Here is a 24,241-nt window from a genome sequence, read left to right as displayed (position 1 = left end):
CCGCCATCAACCAAAATCAAAAGACCCTCGAGACAGAACAGGAGAAAAAATATTAGCATAAGAAAACCACAATGCAACGAAGGAAACAATAAACCACATGGTAAAAAAATAGAAAACATATACTCTTGCCTGAAGGAATAGAACAATACACGGAGAGAATTGAAAGGCCATGCGAAGAAAAATAAAAAACCTCTGCTCTAACGGAAGAAGAACACAGAGAGAAAGATAGTCGAAGAAGGTAGATGATACGAGAGAGATAATATTGACGAGTTCATTGGGTACTCGATGGGTTCAGCCTAAAACCTTTGTCCATCGGATTAAGGTTCATTATCCATCGGGCAATGTCTATTAGGCTATCATCATCAGCCTATTGTCCAACGTGCTGACTCGGTCCGACCGGTCCAACGAGTTCGGCTAAGGAAGCCTTCCTTTATCCATCGGTTTTTGTCCACCTGGGTTCGAGCTATGTCCAACGGACAGGCTTGCTGGCTCTATCCAACGGGCTCGGCTCAAGCAGCCTGCCTTTGTCCACCGGGTCCAATACGCTTTTATCCATCGGACTCAGGTTCTGTCCAACGGAAAACTGAGGGAGCTTGTTCAAATATGGCATTTCTGTAATTAAAAAAAAATGGTAAAATTCACTGTTACATTCCATTTGCTGCATTCGCAAGCCTTCTATCGTTAGATTTACTAGCAGAAAGTTTTGTACTAAGCACGGGCAAAAAGATAAACAAAAAACATGCGCATTACCTTCTTCATGTAGGTTTAAGTTCGATGCTTAACACAAGACAATAAAGACTATTAAAATAATATTATCTTATTTATTATCTATCAAATTTACTATTTCAAACATAAATATATGATAAAATTTATAAAAATTCACATATATATATATATATATATATATATATATATATATATATATATATATATATATATATATATATATCGATAGACCTGTTCATGGGTCGGGTCAGGCTTTGTATATATATCAATAGAATACACTCAGGCCTCAGCTCCAATCTTGTCTGAGCCCAACCCTCTTATAAAGCCCGAAGCTTAGGCCCGAGCTCGAGCTCAATCATAAAGTTTTTTCTTTTTTTTATTCAATAAAAATGTTTTATTTATATTAGAAACCTTTAAAAACTCAAAAATAATAAACATCTCACTATTACTTGAAAAAAAAGAAGAAGAACAAAGAAAAAATATTAAATAAAATATTGTATTATTATTTAATATATAGTATCAAGTCGGGCTCAGGCTCGAGCCGAGCTTTTTTGAGAAAGCCCGAACCCTACCCGAAAAAAAGTCGGGTCCAATACTTTAGGCCTAAGCTCGGCCCATAAAAAAAGTCAGGCCCAGTGCTTTAGGCCTGAGCCCGAGCCCATGGGCCTAAAATTATGACCAAGCTTGACTTAATAACGGACCAGGCCAGCCTGTTGGGCTACCTGGCCCATGAATAGGTCTAGGTATCCCCAACCCATTGATAACCCTAATCTAGTTACCTTTTTGCTAGTAACTATAGTTTGTTAGTAAATTATTCCTTCCCAACTAAATAAATAAATTAAAAATTAAATAAAAAGCGGAGAAGAAAGGACAGGCCCAATGCAAGTTTCTGATTTCCACTACAGAACTATAAACATTCAAAATGTCAAAAATCCCCACTCTATACACCAATGCAAGCCCATGAATTGCCATCAATCATGAGTTGGCACCTACTCCAATTATACTTTGGGCCTAAAAATTCTGACCCTGGGCTGAACCTTCATTCTCCCAATAAAAAAAGTAATAAATAATATATTTTAATTTTATTAAATAAATAAATGTTTAGGTACCATTTTATTAAATTGAATAAAATAAATAAATAACAAAGTTTATTGAATTGTCGAAGGAATATTGTTTTCCTATGAAGGCTTCAAAAAACACAAAATATATTATTGGGCTTTTTACAAAAAACACAAAAAAAATCAGATACGTTTAGAAATATATTACAAAACACCGGTAACAACAACAAATTTCTTTTTAAGGACCAAATTACCCCTTCTTAAATTTTGCATACCAACCCAAATTTCAATGGCACTATTCATCGTCACCGTCCTTGGAACGCCACAACAATGACTATTAACTGACCCAGACCTTTTTCACTCTCTTTCCTTCTCCAACCGGTGGAAACCAACAATCATCACCGATGACTGTTAACTGTATTTAGCTTCCTAAATTTGTAGTCATCGCCTGTGACGACCTAAACCCTTTATTATGCTTCTTAAATTTGCAAAGTCTAGATTTTATTAAAGAAAAAAAAAAGACAGAGTAACACAGTAGCAAATAGAAAAGGTCTTTGGCTAAATGAAATCCTCCTCAAACTCAAGAGAACAAATTCAATAACCCGAAGCAAATGTCCAATAAGAAACTACCAATTTTCAGAATTCGTAATACAGAAATGTGATTATACTATTTTATTTAATTATTGTATATATAAACAATTGTATACATCAAAATTCATATAAAATAAAAATTTTAAGTTTGTTTTTTTTATTTTTTAAAATAAGTCTTTAATGGCTTTGGCCTGGTCTACGGCCTGGCATGGCCCAAGGCTCGGCCCACAGACCAACCCAACTTGTGGCACGTCACAGGCTTGAGCGGGCTCGGGCCATTGGCCGTGCCAGGCCGACCCCCCAAAATATCCAAAAAACCAAACAAATTCATTTGATTTTTTGATAGATTTTTATTTAATTTAAGATATTTATCATATTTTATCTAGCGTTTGACCCCGTTACAGGGCAGTCACATGCATGTATCATTTTAGTTTTTACACTTTTATGTTTATTACAATAATATTGTTTTATTTGAGTTTCACTATTTATTTAATAATTATATTTATATTTGAATTAAGAAATTGAATTATTTAGTAATAATACTATTATTAAGCAATAATAATAATAATATTATTATTATTATTAAGTATTTCATTTGTTATAATTAATGAAATAATAATTTTATCTATAATTAATTTATTTGACTAAATCACATAAATATTGGATAATAATAATATTATTAATAAAAATTACTGATAATAATTAGCAGTAATTAATTATGAGTAATATATTAATAATACATTAGTAATTATAAAACCAATGATAACAATAAATTATTAAGAGAGAGATCCTTTGGATCTGTTGAATTCGTTTACACGCGAGACTCTGGCCGAATTCCATGGACAGCATCATTTTGGGCCATCTAATTTGGGTTTGGATTGCTACTAAGCGTGTACTTCTTGATGCATATGGAAGAGCATGAGAGGGGAACTGCTAAGTGGCGCCTATGTGACAGCGTTTATTGAATAAACACCCATGCTTTCAAACACCCTCAATATCTCCCATACTTATACATTCTCATTCATGGGGAGATGTTTTGGAATCCAGATCTACCCCTCGCAGAGCACTCACACCAACCTCACAACATATTCCAATCATACATTGGGAACATCTCCTATAATATTATGTTATTATTTACGAAAAGTGTTTCTAATATATTGTCTGAGATGTGGCTGGCTGTGAGGTTGGTGTAAATAGCATATCCCAATCCGATGTTTTTAATGCACGACTACAAGTGCCATGAGGTGGGTGTGAGGACTGTTTTGTAAGGAAGATGTCTAGATTCAGGATATGAGGCTGAATTTGTCACTTGGCCTTTACAAGCAAAAATAATAATAATAATAATAAGATGAGCTGGCTGGTAAACTGATGTTAAAATGGTTTTTCTCCTCAATACCCCAAGCACATCCCTTTGCAATAAGTGGTTCAGGATGCAAATGGATTGGATCGGGATTGAATCAAGGTATATCCAAAACTGACTCAACATTGTTCATGGCGGATCCAATCCGATCCGAAGACCCAATCAAATATGATAGGTCTCGATCCTATCGGTAAGTTGGATCTTCATATCTGATCCAATTCGACTTATTTTCTTTAAAAATTAATAAATTATTAAAAAAATAAAATATACGAATTCAAATAAAAAACAAAAATACAAGTATTTTTTTAATTATTTTCATAATATATATACATGTTTTTTATAAAAAATAAATAATATAACAAATTTATAAAAATATAATATAAATAATATATTTATAAATAAATAAATAACACATATTTATAAAAATAAATATATAACATATATGGGATCAGATTGCACCCCTAAGTGGAAGTATGTCCATATCGTCCACCAACATTTAATAAACATTGTAGTAACAAATACAACCTTGGTATTCACGATGATTATTGCTTAAAGTAAGTTCATTTCCTTGAAGAACAAGGGAAAAATTGGAATGTTAACGATTTGTTTTCATATTAATTACTTGAATTTTAGATATATCATGGTTAAGATAGAAATAGTAAATTAATAAAAGTAGCAATATGATTAAAAATAAACTTAAATACTTGTACTAAATGTGCACCTGTAGAAATTTTAAATTATAATAACAATTACTACTACTACTAAATTTTGTATTCCATTTCTGTCTTTAAAAAATAATTTTTATTTTAGCAATTATTTTTATTCAATATGATGATTATATAACATTAGAAATGTTCAAAAATGTCTTTGAAAAAACTCTATACTTTTTTTTGTGTTCTATCTTTTCTTTTTCAATATTTATTATTCAATTATGACATCATGTATTTATTTGAAAAGTTGGATAATTGACTCGCCATTTAAATAACGAAATAGCTTTCCTTTCAGATCATTTCAGTTTTAAATTATATATATCATCCATATTTATAAATAATTTTTACTTATCACACTTAATTTTTGTTTGACATAATTAATATATTTTTTTTTATATATTCTTTTGACTATATTATATCTTATGTATAATATTTATTTTTGTGATTCTTTGTATTTTCTATTTTAACAAAATTATTATCATTTCTAGGTTGATTTTAATTTTGGCATTCCATTTTCATCATTTATAAAAATACTTATTACATTTCATACTTAATTTTTGTTCAGTATAATGAATATATAATATTAGTGATGTGCCCAGTTCTTTTTATTATTTTGCATTATTTATTTTAATTCTTTACTATTTAGTTATGACACTATTTATCAACGCATTTGACCCCAAATGGTTGAATTGCTTACCCACCACATAGAGGAAAGAAAGTGCAATTATTTTTCAAAATATTTATTTTTATTTTATTAAAATTAATATTATGGATTTAATTAGTAGAATTTCATGATGAGAAAAGTATCTTAATTATAGGATTTAATAAGAGAATATATCTTAGATATGAGATTTAATGAGAGATAATAGGAAAATAGTTTTACTTCCAAATTCCAATTGGTTTTAAATTTTACATTCTATTTCCATCATTAATAAAAACATTTATTATTTATCATCAATGTTTTTAACCTGTTGTTGACTTGGCTGATTGAACCTTTCAAACCCTCACTCAGCCTTGATTCTGGGTTTGGTTCTTGAAACTCCCCCTTTTAGTTAAAAGTTGTCTAACTCGGGCGGTTTAACCATTGACTCGTTTGACCTAGTAAGTAGGTCGTAGGTTGTGCATTTAATTATGTGCAAATTTTTGAAAGCCATGACTTTGCACTTTGATGTTTGATTTGGGTTATCTTTTTTTTCTATTTTAAGTAACTTTTCAAAATCTATACGTCCCAAGCGCCTTAGGCACCTTGCCTTGCTATTTTTGCGAAAACCCTTTTTTGGCCTCAAATTACAATTTTTAATATTTTTTATAAATAAAAAATAAAAAACTGATTTAAAAAACACAAATAAATGTAACATAATACATATATTATATGTAATTAATATATGTAAAACATAATTATACTATTTATTGATAAAATATGTATTTTTACACACACACACATATAATGTTGACATAGAGCGGTTTGACTCGTTTGACATTGATAGTCAAACCGGTGACCTATGATCCAAAGGCAAAAATGGCTCGGCCTCCGGGTCGGTTTTTAAAACATTGCTTATCATACTTATTATTGTTTAATATGACAAATATATGATGTTGAAAACGTTCTCAATTTTTCTTAATTTCTATATTTTGTGCATTTTATATATTTTTGAATTTTATTGTTTAATTGTGGCAACATGATTAACTCATTTGACCCAAATGGTTTAATTTCTTACCACCGCCTAGATGAAAATACTATTTTTTTAGGTAGATTTTAAAGGTATAAATTTTTATGTTATTGAAATTATTAATTTATTATGCATGGATTTAATTATAGAATTTAATGATGATAAGAAACAAACAAGCCTTAAGTATATGATTAAATAAATGTGAAAATTAATACCTTAAATATTGGATTTAACATGAGAGAATTGAATATCTTAAAATTACCTCTTTTCAACTCATTTAATATAAATAACCAATTACCCTATTTGCCCTCATTTTTATCAATAAATTTAAATATAAAGGGATAAAATTTGTCCTAAAAAATTACAGAAATATTCTTGAGGCCGTTCATGCCTTTTAAAATAGTATAGACATGTCCATATCATCCACCAACCACAATTAGGCCCCATTTGCAATGGCTTATGCGTTTTAAGAGGAACTACCACAAAGTAGAACTGGTGTGGTTCAGATAAGCTACTTAAAAACTTAAAATTAGCTTCATGTTACAGTTGTAAAAATGTCATTCCTAAAGTTGATTTTGGCTTTCCCAATTTTTTACCAAACATTATTTGTTCACTTTAAGACTTTTCATGTGGAGCCCACTACAGAATGCATAAAAGCCACCGCCCCAAACGGAAATGGTAAGGCTGCAACTTGGGACGGGTTGGCTCGAACCCAGCCCGAAAAAGTTGGGTTGGGTTGGGTCGGGTTGATGTTCAGGTTAGGGTTAGGGTTGAAATTCATAAACCTGACTTTACTTTGGGTTGGGTTAGGGTTGACCCCTTAGCCAACCCGACCCAACCCAAACCCGATCCTATAGTACATGTCATATATAAACATATGTTATATGTAATATATAACATGCATTGATTTGTTTAGATGCATGATATTTGTATAGCCCCCACCACATAGTATCATGTATTTCTTTTAAGATAATCACTTCACTTAATCATAATCAGAAAGAATAAAACATTAATATTTTTTGAAAAATTTATTCTTCATCTCCTCTATGTTGTTTGGTGCCCAAGAAAGATCTATTGTAAGTCATAACTCATAATAAACTATAGTCATCTCTAACACTTTTTTTTGTTGAATTTTGTACCAAAAGAACAAAAAAAAAAAAACGGCAACAAACAAATACTAATGAAACATAAGATTAATATATGTAGTGAAAGTTGAGTTAAGATCTAAAATCGAGAAATTCTATGAGGTTTTAAGGGATGGGAAGAAGGTTGGGTTGGGCTCAACCCGAAATTGACTTCGGGTTGGGTTAGGGTTGAAGGAATTTAGTTAGGGTTAGGGTTGGGTTGGTTGGGTTGGATTAGGGTTGGGGTTGAAGTTTAGAATTTAGGATTGGGCTAGGGTTGAACTCAACCCGACTTAACCCAACCCAACTTGCAGCCCTAGGAAACAAACTCTTAGTTTGGACTTTTGGTATTTTAATTTTTGAAGTAGGCCAAACAGTAGGGGTGGCAACGAGCCGAGCTTTTCACGAGCTACTCGAGCTCGGCTCGGTTTTAGCCAAGCTCGAGCCCAATTTAGTGGCTCGATTATTAAATGAGCTAAGCTCGAGCCTACTAGAGCTCGGCTCGTGAGGCTTGCAAGCCGGCTCGAATATATATATATATATATATATATTATAATTATTAATTATTATAATTCTTAATTTTTTTTAAATATAAAATAACAAATTTATATCTAGTTTTTATTTTTATAAAATATTTTTTTCTAAATATTTTTATAAAATATAAAACGAGCCAAGCCGAGCTCGAGCTTATGAACTCTTGACTCAAGCTGAGCTCGAGCTCAAGGTTCTGGCTCAAATCGAGCTCGAGCCTTATAGAATAGTCTCGAGCCCAACTCGAGCCTGATACTATTTGGCTCGGCTTGGCTCGAATCCACCCCTACCAGCCAGTAAATTAGTGGGGCTCACAGTCATAGCTCAAGCGCTTGCCAAACTGATGGATCAGTTTAGGTTGGGCTTAACTCAACTGGTTCAATTTTACTTTTGATATCGGGACCATTGAAGCCCAAAAATATGTGGACTTTTATGGCCTAAAAATCAAGCAAGTCATCGACAACTCACCATGTTTATTGGTTAGAAAAATTATCGGAACAAAAAGCATGCTATTATTATTATTATTAATCTAAGAAAAAACTATGGTGCCGAAAAGACATGATGCACCCCTATTGTTTGATTATTGTCTAATACTACCCCTATTATTTCAAAAAATTACCATTATTATTAAAATATTAACAAAAGGGCTGAAATGCGCGTTTAGCCCTTAGGTCAAATTGAAAGCTCCTCTGGTTCTTCTTCATCTTCCTCGATTTGTCTTCGGTGCCCAGTTCCAGAGCTGGGTTCCTTCATCTGAGATGAGGTGGACAAGTATGGAGGAGCTTTGAACAAATGCAAATCTGAGTGGAGAGCTTTGAACAGATATAGAACAACACCAGCCTCTCTCTCTCTCTCTCCCTCCCTCCCTCCCCCTTCGTTCTCTCTCTCTCACCCCTATTTCATCACCGTCGTTGTTGCAAGTTGTAGCAATGATGGCGGTGGACCTCTCCACATCTGGCATCTCTCTCTTCGTTCCATTTGTTCTCTCTCCCTCTCGCCCCTGTTTCATCACCACTATTGCAGCAGCGGCAGATCCCTCCACACCCGTCCTCTCTCTCTGTATTTTTGTCCCCTTCGTTCTCTCTCTCTCGCCCATGTTTCATTCTTTGAGATGATTTTTTGTGGGACAAGTTGCCTGGAAGAGGAAGAAGTAGAAAGCAACATTGAAATTGTAGTAGATCTACACTAGATATAGACTATTAAATCATTTAGCGAGTTAGATCTAGCCTTTTTTTTTTTGTTTTAATATTTGTCTCCCGTTATAGAATCTACAACTCAAACTATTTGAATAGATAAAAACCTGATTATACTGCCATTGATTTGTACAATTCTTTTGTTGAATCTGATTTGTGAAAATTTTATCCCATTTGATAGTGGAACCCACACATACATACTAGATGCTTGAAGAAATTGAAATCCCCTTTATCTCTGTGTGTTTTTGTAATTAAAGGAAAAGAAAGAGTTAGCTTAGATTGTGGTCTCTGCTGTTGTCATCTTTGCGTGAGTTAAGTTAGCTTAGATACCAGAAAGACTTGCGGCCAGTCAACTGGTATAACAAAAGAGGTTATCATGCAAGTCGATTCTGGTTGATTAGCTGTAAGTTTTGTTGTATTCTCGTCGAGCCCTAGTTAGGTTAAAAACATTAGCAGGTGAACTATCGTCCGGATGAACAGTTGAATTGTTCTCCCTCTTGCCCTTGTTTCATCATTGCCGACCCTTCCACGTCCATGTTTGAACCCTACAGAGTGGAGCTGCCTCTGTAGGGAGCCATCTCTATCAGAGAGAACCAACGAAAAGAGGGATAACTCTTGTTGCCATCAAGGTGGATTTTTTCTGCAGGAGGTGCTGAAAATAGTGAAGGAGGAGGGAGAGGGAGAGGGATGAAGGATAAAATTGAGTTAAAAAAAAATATATATCACTATGACGGAATGCTAACAGTAAAGATAAAGCTAATCAATAGCATTAGACAAGAATATAGTTAGTCAATTAGGTAAACCATAAATATAGTTTAAGAAATTTACCCTTTGATTGATTAATTGCCACCTATGATGATACCGGTTGATTTGGTTTCTTACTGGCTTTTACCGTATCATAATTGTACCTTTTTTAGCCATTGCCTGCACGCCTTGGGCCTAAGCGCAACCGAGGCCCAGTCCAACAAATAGTAGACTTCAAAATTAGACCCTATCCGGCTCATGGGTTATAAACATCAGTCCTCCCCTCATGATATCTTGCTTCTAAAAACTTCAACTAGACTATTCATCCCTTGGGAACATCATTAGGTATTATAAATTAGAGCTTCAATTCAAATGCATGTAGTTCAGATGTATAAAGGGCATGGAACAGCTAGACTATTCACCCCTCAAACAGATTTAAATGATCTAAATATTTTGGGGCTGGAAGTTTTTGTTTTTGTTTTGGAAAACAAAATCATGCATCTTGGCAAACACCCCTTAAGAGGTTTTATATATCTGCACAGCCTTTAAATGTGCTAAGTTTTGGATCAACAATGTCTACTACCACAGAAAACACTATTGATATCACTTCAAAGATTCACATTCTTTTATAAGTATAAAACAAAATCATTTGTGTTTGGTTCAATAAAAATAAATTAGTTGTAAGTAAGGGGCAACCACAGCTATTTATTTTGTTTGGAATCTACTATTCATACGGTGGATTTGAATTAGATTTAATTAACCTACTTTATCTCAAGAATGAGACCCACATCAATTAACCCATTGAACACTGATTATAAGGCCCAAATCCCAACTATATTTGAATCACACATGTTCACCATTCCAAACCATCAGGGGCCACATTCCTTCCTAAATTAAGAGTTCTGAAATTTTATCTCACTACATCAACTCTCAGCTTGCATGTCAGCTTGTTTCCATGTATTCAATTAGCTAGGTTCCATGAATGGAGTACTCTTTTATAATTCTATTCATGTTTACTATTGCTCCTCATTCATCCCAATTCCTCATATGTACATCCTACTTCCTCATTAACCAACAATTTACTTCATAGACAAATTCCTCCATTTTATCCACCCATTCTAGTCTATAGACAAAAGTCTCCTCAATTTTTCCTTTCTATGGACAATGAACCCAAAAACTATTGGCATGAGCTGATTCCTTAGAATCTTCATTTGTTGCAGCTCAATTCTGAATGCAAACCACACCACCTACATAAGATAAGCCCCAAATTCCTCTCTAGAAGAAGAATATATAGGTCTTGTTTAGGGTTAAACCCTTGATTTGGACTATTGTGGCCCCTATGAATTGTGATTATTTTATAGATGGGCCTATAGTACCCATCGTACACATCATGATAGTTAATATTTTAATCTTACCGTCCTAACTTCTAGTTTTGAAGGGGATAGTCTCTTCTGTCCTTAAAGAGGAATAGAGGATCCAACACAGCTTAAACTCATCTAGTTTCTTGTGTTGAAATTAGACCTGGCAAAGTTGACCCAGTCCGAGAACCCGACACAATGACCTGACCCAACCCAACTCGGAAAAAACTGGGTTGGGTTGGGTTGGGTCATGGGTCAACCTGCTGATCCGATTGTCAGATCTAATTAAAATTATTTATGCATTGTTAGAAGTTTCCATTCTTTAATTATTTCTATTTAGTTTTTATTCTTTCTTGTTTACTCTTTGAATTGTTAAATGTTCAATTTTATTTTATATTTGGAATTTTAAAATTAGTTCCTTTAATTTTGATGTTTTTATGTATATTTTTTTTAAATTTTAATTATTTCTTGGGATGACCCGAATTGACCCATGGGTCAACCCTAACCTGAACATTTAGGGTTAGGGTCTAGCATTTGACAACCCAACCCAAAACAAACCCAAAGTGTATTGACCCAACCCACCCAACCCAATTGCCAGATCTGGTTGAAATAAATAGAAGAATAAATTACAGATTATCACCCTATTTTTTGGGGGTAGAAACACTTAGCCCCCCAAACTTTCATTTGCAACATAAACCTCTTTTGAACTGTCAAATTCCCACACTTTGCGCCCCCTTCTATTCTATCAGTTAGCTTCAAAAAAGGTTAACGTATGAATGTCATGTATTTGTTAAACATTTCTAAATCCCCAAACTATCATTTCATTAATTTGTGAGGCAATTTTGTCCCTTCTCTTCTCTGAGTTATCTTTCTCGTCCAAGCGGTCAATAAAGAGATTAACATGTTTTGCTCATTCCATTTTTATCATTTTGAAGTATTGTCCTTATTCCTTCATATGAATCAAGAAAGGGTATTTTAATAAATTAACCTTTTTCCAACAATTTAATTAAGGGAGAGGGGGCAAAGTGTAACTACCCCCAAAATACAGGGTGATAATCTGTAGTTTACCCTAAATAGAATTTCAAGAATAATAGAGCTGCCATGAGTACAATGTAGTCAACCTGAACAGTTGGGTTGTCCATATCATATGCCCTGGAAATGGAGTTTTGGGATAAAAAAAGGAAATTTTTCTGAAACAAATCAGGATGCGACTTGTACTTTAACTTGGTTTTCTGCTCTATTCAAAGATCAGTTTCTCACTTTGAGTGGGTTGCAGAATAAAGCAGTCTACTTAGATGAATTTTTATAAGAACGACAGAAGAGAATTCGAAAGACAATGCTCATCTTCAGTCTAAATTTAGAGACATTGCTTCAATTGATATATAATATGTTATAATTGTATAGATGGATGCAATACTAGAGTGCTGATATTCTAACTAATATCATCAACTTACTTCAATTGATATTTCTTCTTTTATGGTTAACAGGAACCCAAATTTCTTTAATTATTTTAATTGTACATTTCTCATATCAAGGAGAGAAAAAAGATTAGGGTTCCATGGACCCACGATTCAAGCATTGACATGTGTGATATGCAAAAATTGCACATTATGTGTTTGGAGAGGGGTGATATTCACGAATTCAAAATATTTTAGGTGTCATAAACTTAAACATGTCTTAAATGACCTTGAAAAATTGACTAATATTTTAAAAATCTATCTGGCCCAACCATTTTTATTTTTAGGTTATGGGTCATTGGTTCGATCATTCGGTTCAAATGAGTCAAATCATACTACATCAGCAATATATAAATTCATACCCAAAATTTACTAGTAACAATTTGAACGGTTCAACCAACTAGATCAACTATAGATTGAAAATATTGGTATGGATACTTTGAACCAGTTAGAGCTAAGTGAGGCCAAGAGTTGCAATAATCACAGGAAATTATTAGAAAAACTTCCAAACTAATGCATGGATTACTGGATTAGGTGGTTAAAAGTCAGCTAATTATACTTACTAATCTCTATTAATTAGGTGGAATCCATCCACATCAATATTCTTATTAGAAGACAAAAGCACCCCGGCCTCTCCTCATATACATTGTCTCTGACTCTGATGAGGGATTTGTTGTCTTCAACTCAACCAATTTACCAAATATGGGAAGGTAAGTGCCCAAATCAATTCCATTCTTCTAATCTCTTGCTCTACGTCAGCATGCCTAGCTGTAATCTCAAATGAATCAAAACTGGGTCCTACTTCTTGCATGTCTGCCATGTGTCCCAATGCCTTATCTGGACTGGACTATGGTCTTCATATATTTGTTTAATATTTTGGATTAGATAATTGTTCAATAACCCAAAACCCCACTTAAGGTTTAAGCTACTTGCAGAGATAGATAAACCACAGTTTGACGGAACCGACGTGCATCTGCACTACAGCAAAGATACAGAGAGAGAGAGAGAGGGGCAATGTTTGGGAAACAGACAGCAGCACAGAAGTGGAAGGAACACTGTGAGCTCAGCAAAACAAAAGCAGAAAAAGGAGGTTTGGAGAGAGTTGGGTTGGTTCCAAAATGTGATTGTTATATTTATATTTAGTCGTTTCTCTCTCCTTCCACCGATTCAGAAATCATAAAATTTTCGTGTGTTTCTTTCTGAACTCCACCTGCTGACCTTCTCTCTCTCTCACACACTTTTACTTTACCTTCCCTCACCCAAACCAGCCTCCCCCGCTTTCACTTCTTTTCTTTGCATCGTTCCTCGCCAAATTCTTTCTCCATCAATTCCTCCGCTCTTTCTTTTCTCTTTTTTCAATTCCTCTGTGTTAATTTTCATGAAGACGACCGAGCCTCTTTAGATGTTTTCTCCTCCTCTCCCATCCATATTTTAATAGATTTCTCGTAGATATCGGACTGGTTCCAACAGTTGAAACTTAAAAAAGAAGAATTCTTTGTTTTTTTTTTCCGTTTGTTGTTTCTCTTTCTTGTAAGAAAGAAAAAAGACTATCATTGTCTTCCTTCGTTGTTCGTTCATCACCCAGAATCCAGTTACAGCTTCGAAAAGTTTGACTTTTCATCACCTAAAATTCTTTTTTTTCTGAGTGGTCGTGCTGTTATCGGGAAATCCACCACTTTAATTCTCTCGCTGAAATCAAAGAAGATTTCTATAATAATTTAAGAGCTTGAATACCCAACACCCACGAACCCATCAACGCTTCATTCTCTGAGCTTCTTCATACGTCTAAGAACCCACATTTTCCCTGTGTCAGAGCCGAAGAACAGAGAGAGGAAACAAATGAAAGAAACGTCATTTGGTCATTTTTCTGTATTTACAAATTAGAATTTCAGGAGGTTGGATATCACAACCAATGGAAGTCATAGACTCCCACCCCTAAGGAAGCTTTCTCCTACTTCAATTCCTCTGTCGTTCAGTTTTCAAAAGTAGCTACCCATCACAACTGAATTCCGTTACAATGCTTCAATTCTCCTCCTCTTCTTCTTCGTCATTGTCGTCGTCGTCTTCATCGTCTCCTTACGTCGACGGTGCTAGAGTCGTCCCTCTTTCCTTCTCGCCAACCCAGAACTGGTCTCTCTCTCTGCAACGGACATTCTCAGGAACCTTCTCGTTGGATGATGAATCGCAGTTGGCCGACAACCATCGGCATTCGCCGGAGAATTTAGTTCCCACGGTCGCCGGCCTCGCAATTGAACGGCTGAGGTTCATCGATCAGGTGGCGAGCGGAGGGATGGAATGGAAAGACGTTGAGGACCGGTTCGACCGTCTGTCATCTACAAAATGCGGCTCGGTCCCCGTCGTGGACTGGTCGGATTTCGCTTACTGCATTGGTGAGCGGGACAACATGAGACCCATCAGAATCAGAATTCAGACCCATCTACGCGAATTTGCTAGAATACACCATGAATGATCATGCACAATTCACCCGTTTTGCAATTTATTCATTTTTCTCGTATTTCCAAATAAAAAAACAATTTATTTCCTTGATTTAATATCAATGGCGGTTGGTTTCCGTTATTGCCTCCGGCCGTCCGGCGACGACCATTGCCGGTTTGGTGAAGGAACTAGGCCGTCGTATCTTGAATCCTGCCGGAATTTTGCCCATTCTCACATGGGACGGAATTCATGGAAAATTCAAAGGTAATAATAAGAATTAATTTAATTCTTTTTAATTTTTTGCAGGAATGAAAGAGAGTCCAGAGTTCGCAGATGAGCTGCTGGGAGCACTTCAAGGGAGAAGAGATCGACACTTCGAGATCACTAAAACCGAACTTCATTATTATTGGCTTCGAATCACAGACCCCAGTTTCGGTTCAAGAATCCGGATTTTTTTCGACCTGTAAAAATTCATTTTTTTCTCGAGTTTCGTAAGCTAGCTATGAATTTTAATTTATGAATTAATAAGTTCTTCAATGAATGCGAATTTTCTGGTTCTCTACTTCTCTTCTCTCAGGTGTGACAAGAACATGGATGGCAAAATCACTGAAATGGAAATCAAGCAGGTGATGAATTAAATAAGAAAAATAAATTATTTAAATAAAATTGTTTTTTTTTCAATTTTTATGTGGTTTTCATCGTAATTTTTGAATATTTTCAGGTCATTTTGTTGAGTGCTTCTACAAATAAACTGTCGATGACGCCTGAAGAAGCAAAAGATTATTCAGCTTTGATCATGGAAGCGCTTGACACTGAAAAACGTGGCTTTATTGAGGTTGATCAATTGACAGATATACCCTCACAAGTTTTTTTTTTTATTTTGGAGACTGAATTTCTACCCAGAAAAAAAAAAAAGAAAAAAGAAAAAACGGAGGCTGACTGAGTGAAGCTCAAATTCAAACTGCAGCTAGCCCAGCTAGAGACTCTGTTCAAAGGAGGCTCAACTAAGGGCTCCGTTTCAGTTGATCAATTCATAAAGAATCCCGGCGACTGCGACGACGACGATGACGACCCGTATCGAAAGCCCATGTCTCCGATCGAAATTGCATTCCGGACGTACTGGAGACGGGCCTGGATTGTTACACTCTGGTTGATTGTCTGTTTCACGCTCTTCGCATGGAAATTCACGCAATATCACCGCAGAAAGGCATTCGAGGTCATGGGCTACTGCCTCTGTACCGCGAAGGGAGCTGCAGAGACCCTGAAATTCAACATGGCTCTTATTCTCCTGCCGGTTTGCCGGAATACGATAACATGGCTTCGCAAGAACCGTTGCCTGAATTCCGTTATCCCATTCAACGACAACATCAACTTCCATAAGGTAATTATGGAGATTTCTTGAACGTAATTATGGGGATTTCACATAATTTTCTTTAGTGTAGCTGATTGCAGGGGGAATAGTGATTGGTGTGATCCTCCACGGAGGCACTCACCTAGCATGTGATTTCCCGAGGATCGCCGGCTGCAACAGTTCGATCTACCGGCGAACAATCGCTGCCCACTTCGGCAAGCGTCAGCCATCCTATCTGGAGATCCTGACCACCACAGAGGCCACTAGTGGGATTGCAATGGTAGTCCTGATGGGCATTGCCTTTGCTCTTGCCACTCATGTGCCACGCCGGCGTCCGTCGTCGCTGCTGTGGCCGCTGCGCCATGTCACCGGATTTAATGCCTTCTGGTACTCGCACCACCTTTTCATTCTTGTCTACGCTCTGCTCATCGTGCACTCGATGTTCCTCTTCCTCACCAAGAATGTAGTAGAGAAAACAGTAAGTTCGTCTAAGACACAAGTATCCCTGCCATTTTACACAATGCCAATCATGTCCATACTAATCTTCTTCTCTCTCTGAGTGAACTCCTCTGTAGACTTGGATGTATATCGCAGCTCCAGTCCTGCTATACACCGGAGAGCGGATTTTTCGAGCTGTTCGGTCCACATTCTACGACGTTAAAGTTATCAAGGTATATTACATTCTGTTTTTCTATCAAGAAATTGGATATATGATTAGAAAGTTCATCAATCAGTTACAGAAGCCCTAATTTCAATTTGAAATTCTCCTCTTGCGTTGCTTAATTTACAGTCCACAATTTATCCTGGAAAAGTTCTGTCGCTCAAGCTGAGCAAACCTGATGGATTTAAGTACTGGAGTGGGATGTATGTATTCATTCAATGCCCTCAAATCTCTCAGTTCGAATGGTAATTAATCTTCTCTTCCTTGTGCTTCCCCTGTAAAAATTATCGAAGAAAAAAAATAAAAAAAGAAAAACCCAAAAGTTCCTTTCAATGTCATAGTCAAATTTATATTTTCAGGCACCCATTTTCCTTGACATCTGCACCGGAAGATGACTATCTAAGCGTGCATATAAGAACCCTAGGAGACTGGAGTGATCAAGTCTATAATCTTTTCCAGGAGGTAAAGAAAAAAAGAGAAAGAAATTTGCAAATTTTCTGTGAATTCATATACAAAACCATTAATCAGTTTATGCTGTACAGGAACTGGTCTCAGGGAATTCCAACTTCCCAGAAATTCGCATAGATGGGCCCTATGGAGCAGCTTCTCAGGATCATGTCAAGTATGATACAGTCGTGCTGATCGGTCTCGGAATTGGAGCTACTCCTTTCATTAGCATCCTCAGGGATGTCGTTCATGGCCTGTCAAAACCACAAGCTGATTATGTAAAGTTTCGATTCTGGCGTTTCGTGTTGGTTTCTAAACTTTAGTCAATGAGAGAATTTTTGTTGTGAAAGTGGATGCTTTGCTCATTTTAATAGGTCTATGATGAAGAATCCGGCATTGCTAAGGTCCCTTCAAAAGCTTACTTATACTGGGTCACAAGAGAACAAGATTCTTTTGACTGGTTCAGAGATGTTATGAAGGAGATCTCTCAGACAAATAAGAAACAGGTGATTCCATTTTTGTCAAAATCATTCTTTACTTGTGCAAATCTATTAGAAATTATGGTGATTTTCTAACAGAAGCCTTCCAATAATTCCTGATTCTTTTATCTTTTTTGATTTTAATGTTTCATGTTAAGGCTGTAGTAGAGATGCACAACTTCCTTACCAGTGTTTATGAAGATGGGGATGCAAGATCTGCACTGATTAGTGCAATTCAAGCTTTATATCAGGCAAAGAATGGCATTGACATCGTCTCACAAACTCCGGTTAGTGCAATTCAGCAGTCATCAGTAGGCTAGACCAGGTTAAAAATCTAGCAGACGCCACTGCAATTGGCTTCCTAGTTAGGGCAGATGTGGATGCTCTAATGAAACCATTATCATGGTGAGATGATTGCAGTCTTGTGGTTTTTTCCCGCCAATATATGAATCTTGAAGGTCATATGGCCATGATTGATATTGAAACAATATGGTCATATTTGTCAAAGTAGAGGTACTAAGTTCATGTATGACAAACAAAATGGTGATACCAATTCAACACCCTACGTACTGAGGCAGTGGAAAGCCATCATCAGATCTCACACATCATGTACCATTGGTTTCAAATGCAATATGGTCCATGCTAGTGAGACCTAATCGAATTTCACCCCAAAAAGAAATCTTGTTCTCTTTTCTTTATAGGTTCTTTCTTTCTTAAATGATGGATCTGTTTTTTTTCCAGGTCAGAACACACTTTGCTCGACCAAATTGGTACAGGGTCTTCTCAAATTTGGCTAGTAAACATGGAGGAGCACGGATTGGTGAGTCACAACCAAAACCAAAGGAAACACTTACAGAGAGATGGACTAAAACCTAGATTTCCTTTGAATATCTTGTGGCCATTTTTTCTCGGTACTATTCTATATTATATACACAACCATAAAATTGACTATTGTTATTCTTGATTTAGTTTTAAGGTCTCAAAACTCAAAATTTGTGCATCTGGATAAGGTCGGTTAACAACCATAAAGTTGTTTATTTTAATCCTTTAGATGGGTCCTTCACCTGAGATTCCATTTTGACAACCCATGTGTGACAGTGTGAGAGATTCCATTTATTAGACAAGTCAAAGAAAAAGAATATTTTGAGATCTTTAGCCTTTAATAATATCTCAGTTAAATAACAATTGTAAGTAGAGAGTTGATCAGAAGTCAGAAATCTTTGGTTTTAAACAAAACATAAAGAGGGTTTGCTGTCTTCAGTATTTGGCATGTCCCTGTAAAGGAGGAAATTCTTGGCATCCATATTTTATTTATTCGAACCAGGTTATGGCACAAACTAGACCTGACCCAACTCAGCCCCACCAAATCCCCTAGCAAATATAATATATCATGTTCATGTTCCTAAAGAGAAATCTATATAAAACCCTAGTTTGATTAGGTTTCAGCTATCATGTTTCAATGTTCTTAACAAGAAATTCTAATAAAATCCTAGTTTGATTAGGTCAATCTGAACCCTAACATAGATGTGGGGTGTGGGAATGTATTTGCAAAGTTTTCAATAGCTCCTAGAATTGCAACTACTCATTGTTTGATGGGTCATACCTATTACCTAAGATACCTTCTAGGCCATAAGAATTCCTTTTATTAAGATTGCATGGAATTCTTTTTGTAATAACCAAATATATCTTTGGAAAAGAATTAATAACAAATTGCTCAAAAGCAAAAAAAAAAAAAAGGATCTATAAGTCATATGTTAGGTATACCAGACAATGAGGTGGGTGAGACCCAAAACAATATTTGGTCCCAACCCACCATATGATTTCCAAGAAAATGGTGAGAATTGGCCTTAAATTCTTACTTGCTAGTTCTACCTGATTTTAGACTAATAATGTGGTTTGGTTACAGGGGTTTTCTACTGTGGCCCTTCAGTTTTGGCAAGAGAGTTGGAGAGGCTATGCACCAAATTCACCACCAAAACGACCACAAGATTTGTGTTTCACAAGGAGAATAATTAATTGCTTCTCCCCCTTTTGGTGGGTTCTTTTTAGTTGTAAAATCTCTTGAATGAAGAGCACAACAACCACCAACCGACTAAGTTTTGTATTGAAGAAATTTCAATCTTGGGCATGCCTAAGACGAGCCCATTTGTCCATGAGATAACTATTTACTGTTGAAAACTAATGCAAAATATGAGTTCCCAAAATTCCCTTTCAAATGCTTCAAAGTATGATCTTTCCTACACAATTAACTCCCGTATAATGTGTGCCTCATTCTACTAAACTAAGGGAACTCTCCTCCAGATATGTCAGATTTAAGAAAACATGGAAGAGAATGGAGGAAATGTAAGCAATTAGAAATGTGAATACAATTGGCCTGTACCATTGCCAAGTAGTCTTAAGCTCAGTGCCATAGAAAAGCATGACTACAAGCAAGGGTGTATTTGGATCTCCGGAAAAATAAGATGTTTTCACCCTTTTTTGGGCAGCAAAAGGAGAGAAGGGCAGTTATTGCTATTTGCTAAACTAAAGTTGGTATATAAAGCTGCATTTGGCATCCTTATTTTAATGACTTATCTACTTCTTACAGTTTTAAAATTCCCCTATAAACATTGAGTTTTTAACAGTAAAAAGGAGACAGGTCCTTAAAATAAGGAATGTCAAATAAAACCTTAGCTTGTATGTTCCAAGGAGATGAGAGGGTTAAGTGCATGGTTTTCAAAACCAGACCAGACCGGAAAAGCTGGGAACCGGTCAGGTGACCAGTTCTGTTTTTCCCCAAAACCAATTTTTTGTCAAAAAAACGTTGATTTGGTCAACAAACCGCTGACCCGGGCAATTGAACCATTCAACGATTTTGACAATTATTTATTTATTTTTTATTTTTTGTCAGAACGGTTAGACCATTCAACCGGGAACCGGACCCCTGACCTGTACGCTGTCGGGTCGGTCTTAAAAACCATGATTAAGTGTATGTGCACAAATTCTAATTTCAGAAGATGTCTAAAATCCCGCCTCCAAAACCGATAGCACATATGCTGTGTGACCTTGGTCTCACTTGCGACCCCCCATTCCCCCAATGACTCATGAACACGCCAGTGATTGAAAAAAGAAGGGGCTATTTACTTGGTGTAATGTAAAATCTGAAGCCGTGTAGTGTGAAAACATGGATTCGAGTATGAGTGGCCAATTTATGCGCATGCGCACATACACACAAAAAAAAAGAAAAAAAAAAACCCAAAACCCTATATTGCTGGGACCAATATTGGATAATGACCATTTTGGCCTGCGATTGAAATTAAAAAAAAACAAAAAGTGTTTCATGGTGATATTTGGAATTTATTTCATTGGTTCACCTGTTTGTGGATCATAAGGGATCAAGGGAGTGAAACTAGAGGAATCCGATCACCTACCAACAAAATACATTCCAACTCTCTACCAACATTGTCTCACACTGCACATTTTATATATGGCAGGCTCTACTTTTATGGTGGGATGTGCGGTATTAGATCAAATTGGTAGAGGGTTGGAATGTGTTTTATTGGCAGAAGAAAGATCCCAATTCAAACCAGAGCGGGGATATAAGCCATGTTAAAGACGTGGGAAAATTTTGTGAGCAGGAGAATCAGAATGAAATTATTTATATTTAACACATGAGAGCTATTAAATGACGAGTTTGGATCTCCTACCCATGCCTTTCTACAATTGTACATTGAGAACATTTTCTATATTTACATGTTATTGTTCATGAAAAATGTACATGATGTTGGGTAGAAAATCTAATTTCTTAAATAACCGAGACTTGGAAAGTTGACTGGATCAGCAAGTCAACTGTTCAACCGTCTGATCTGACCCAAGCCTGACAACAATGCTCCAAACGCATTATACTTTCAACATTTTAAAATGACGAAAGCATCCTCCTATCTTCTTAAGGCTCTATTTGAAAGAAGTACAAATACAAAAATGTATAGTATAAATACATTCAAAATAATACAAAATACAAGATTTTGCATTCTATATATTTATATTTGTACTCTTTCCAAACTAAACCTAAAGAACAGATTTATCCATCCCATCTACCTTTATCCATGAGACACAAAACTTCTCTCTCCATAGAGATGAGCTGCTCCAAAAACAACCTAAACCACTTACATATTCAGACTGTATATGCAAATAGTGATGCTCATGGATCCAGTTTAGGTTTAAGTTATGGGTGGTGGTTCAACAAAAACCAAACCCAACAGCAAAGTTGGTTAGGTTCTAGGAATCTAGAGCAGGTTTAGTCAACTTGACTCTCAACCCAACCAAACCTCACTTTTACATTTTTCAGCCACTTTATACCAAAAAAAAAAATGCCAAACGTCATGTTCATATCCAGTCCACCCCTCCCAAGACCCAGATTGCTGGGACCAACACTGGGTAATGGCCCTTTTTACATTAAATTGGGATAGGATATGTGGAACCCATATGGAGTGGTGCCTCACATTTTCTAGGGCAAAAACTTTCTCAAATGTCTCAAGTTCAATCATCCCAAGGGAATGTAATAAAACCATTGCATTTAGATGGAAAGGGAATACTTGCTCATAGTTGCCCACTTCCATTTGCCCTCATTTGTTCCATTATGGAAAGATCCGATCTCCCAATAAGTCAGTGAGTTACAGTATATCCCAACAACAACATATGTGCCCTCAAAAATGTTCTTTTTCTTTAGGGCAAACAACTGAAGGCTGACAGTGAATCTTCTGACGATGATCACATTTACCTCTCATGGTAGCACCCCAAATGAGGCAGCAAGGTGAAACAAAATCTGTGAGCCAATAAAAGAAATGCAGCCCTTATTAGGGTTCGTTTGGTTTGCAGTCAAAATCGGAATTGGAGTGGTCAGATCAAATAGTTTGTTTGATATGAGAATGGGAATTAGAATCAGCAGGAATGAGATTTCATTCCAAAGAGAAAGGCAGATAACGGTTATTCTCTCAAATGAGGGAATACCATTCTAGCAAAAATGAGAATACGGTTCCGATTCCACCCAACCAAATAGTTGGAACCAGAATAATCCATTCCAGACCCCTATTCTTGTAAACCAAATGGAGCCTTAGTGTTCATGAGTTTGACCATACAAATGGGTGTGACCCTGTCTGTTTCAGTCATACTTCTAAGGCAGCTGGGCTCACTATTGGGCAGTGGTCCCTTGAGAATTAAGACAGTGGGATGAAATCCAGCATGTGCTAGAACAGTACTTGGCATGGTAAAGTGAGGGAAGTGGCATGGATGTTGAACCAAGGGAGAGTGTGGGGAGATACCACATTACTCAAAGCTCTCATCATCTTGCTCATGAAGTTGTACACCAAGCAGGCAGATATCTCCAAAACCCTATCAAGGGTTTAGCAACTACCAACCACAACGCGTTTTTGTTTTGAGCTGTGATGCACTTGCTTCCTTTCAGGGTTGTGGATTGAAGAGAAAGGGGAAAAGCAGAAAACAAGAAACCCCATTAGGTGAGGTTATGCTTTGGTAATACCATTTATAGTCACTCCATGTGGGATAAATGATGAAGACAATACTCACTCAGTCACTCGGGTTGGGGGCAGCTTCTCTGCACGGTCCCCTTCACTTCATCATGAAAACTTCATGGTCGTAGCTTAATGTGTAGTTGGTAAAATGGGTGGATGGCATCCTGCATTTATGTAGTAAGATCATGGCATATTTGACCCCAGCAGACAGCAGTCAATGCCCTTTCGTTGTTTATCTATGATGGACGCACGTCGATTCTTTGTATAAAAATATTGAATAGCACCTTATCAACAATAGCTGGAATAGCTCAGTTGGTTAGAGCGTGTGGCTGTTAACCACAAGGTCGGAGGTTCAAGCCCTCCTTCTAGCGTTGTTTGACATTTTCAATATTTTTTTCTGAAAAGCTTTTCCTCGTTTTATAAAAGATAGATTTCACATCTATCAATATTCAATACCTTACATCACGTGATCAAGATCAACTAACATGACCCTTTCAAAACCCTGATTAAATGGTGAATGATTAGGCCTGAAAAGCTAAAACCGAAAATTTCATTAAGTAATCACGGTTTTACGAGTTTAACTTTAACCAACCCAGCTTGATCATTTAACATTGTAAAAATGTCAAATAACGAGTTTGATAACACTGATTTAGAGAGATTGATAGCAGTTACTTAGTAGAGCAAGAGGAAAGAGGACAGGACAACATGTTTCATTTTCACGGGCACTTTCTTCCTCATTCACTCCGTCTTCCATGAATGGAAGAAAGTGTAGATAATCAGGTTGCTTGTGTATTTGATGGCTTGGACGTGAACTGGTAGCACAACTGCACAACTT

General features: G+C 36.1%; 1 protein-coding gene and 1 non-coding gene across 2 annotated transcripts; both read left to right on the top strand.

Moving 5' to 3' along the window:
* The first annotated feature begins 13,586 nt into the window (after positions 1–13,586).
* Positions 13,587–20,112, top strand: LOC104599187 (respiratory burst oxidase homolog protein A-like). The gene is made up of 14 exons (XM_010261622.3): positions 13,587–14,912; positions 15,265–15,421; positions 15,536–15,584; positions 15,680–15,793; positions 15,926–16,339; positions 16,401–16,787; positions 16,885–16,980; positions 17,100–17,215; positions 17,330–17,432; positions 17,513–17,695; positions 17,792–17,923; positions 18,055–18,183; positions 18,638–18,716; positions 19,803–20,112. Exons 1-14 carry the CDS (start codon positions 14,540–14,542, stop codon positions 19,910–19,912), a joined length of 2,442 nt encoding a protein of 813 aa, XP_010259924.2. The 5' UTR covers positions 13,587–14,539; the 3' UTR covers positions 19,913–20,112.
* A 3,591-nt stretch (positions 20,113–23,703) lies between these two features.
* TRNAN-GUU (transfer RNA asparagine (anticodon GUU)) lies at positions 23,704–23,777 on the top strand. The gene has a single exon. It is a non-coding gene; the product is annotated as a tRNA-Asn (tRNA).
* The last annotated feature ends 464 nt before the right edge of the window (positions 23,778–24,241 follow it).

The sequence above is a fragment of the Nelumbo nucifera genome, chromosome 3, assembly GCF_055504915.1.
Source record: "Nelumbo nucifera cultivar China Antique chromosome 3, China Antique-T2T, whole genome shotgun sequence".
Classification (NCBI taxonomy): domain Eukaryota; kingdom Viridiplantae; phylum Streptophyta; class Magnoliopsida; order Proteales; family Nelumbonaceae; genus Nelumbo; species Nelumbo nucifera.
The sequence above is the reverse complement of the archived record's forward strand: the minus strand, read 5'-3'. Positions and strand labels throughout refer to the sequence as shown.

What these genes read in the sequence shown, in the direction of transcription:
- LOC104599187 (XM_010261622.3), top strand. Translation starts at nt 14,540, where the DNA reads ATGCTTCAATTCTCCTCCTCTTCTTCTTCGTCATTGTCGTCGTCGTCT. An exon ending in GGATTTCGCTTACTGCATTG is followed by an intron (nt 14,913 to 15,264) that starts GTGAGCGGGACA and finishes AATTTTTTGCAG; the next exon opens with GAATGAAAGAGAGTCCAGAG. An exon ending in AAAAACGTGGCTTTATTGAG is followed by an intron (nt 15,794 to 15,925) that starts GTTGATCAATTG and finishes TTCAAACTGCAG; the next exon opens with CTAGCCCAGCTAGAGACTCT.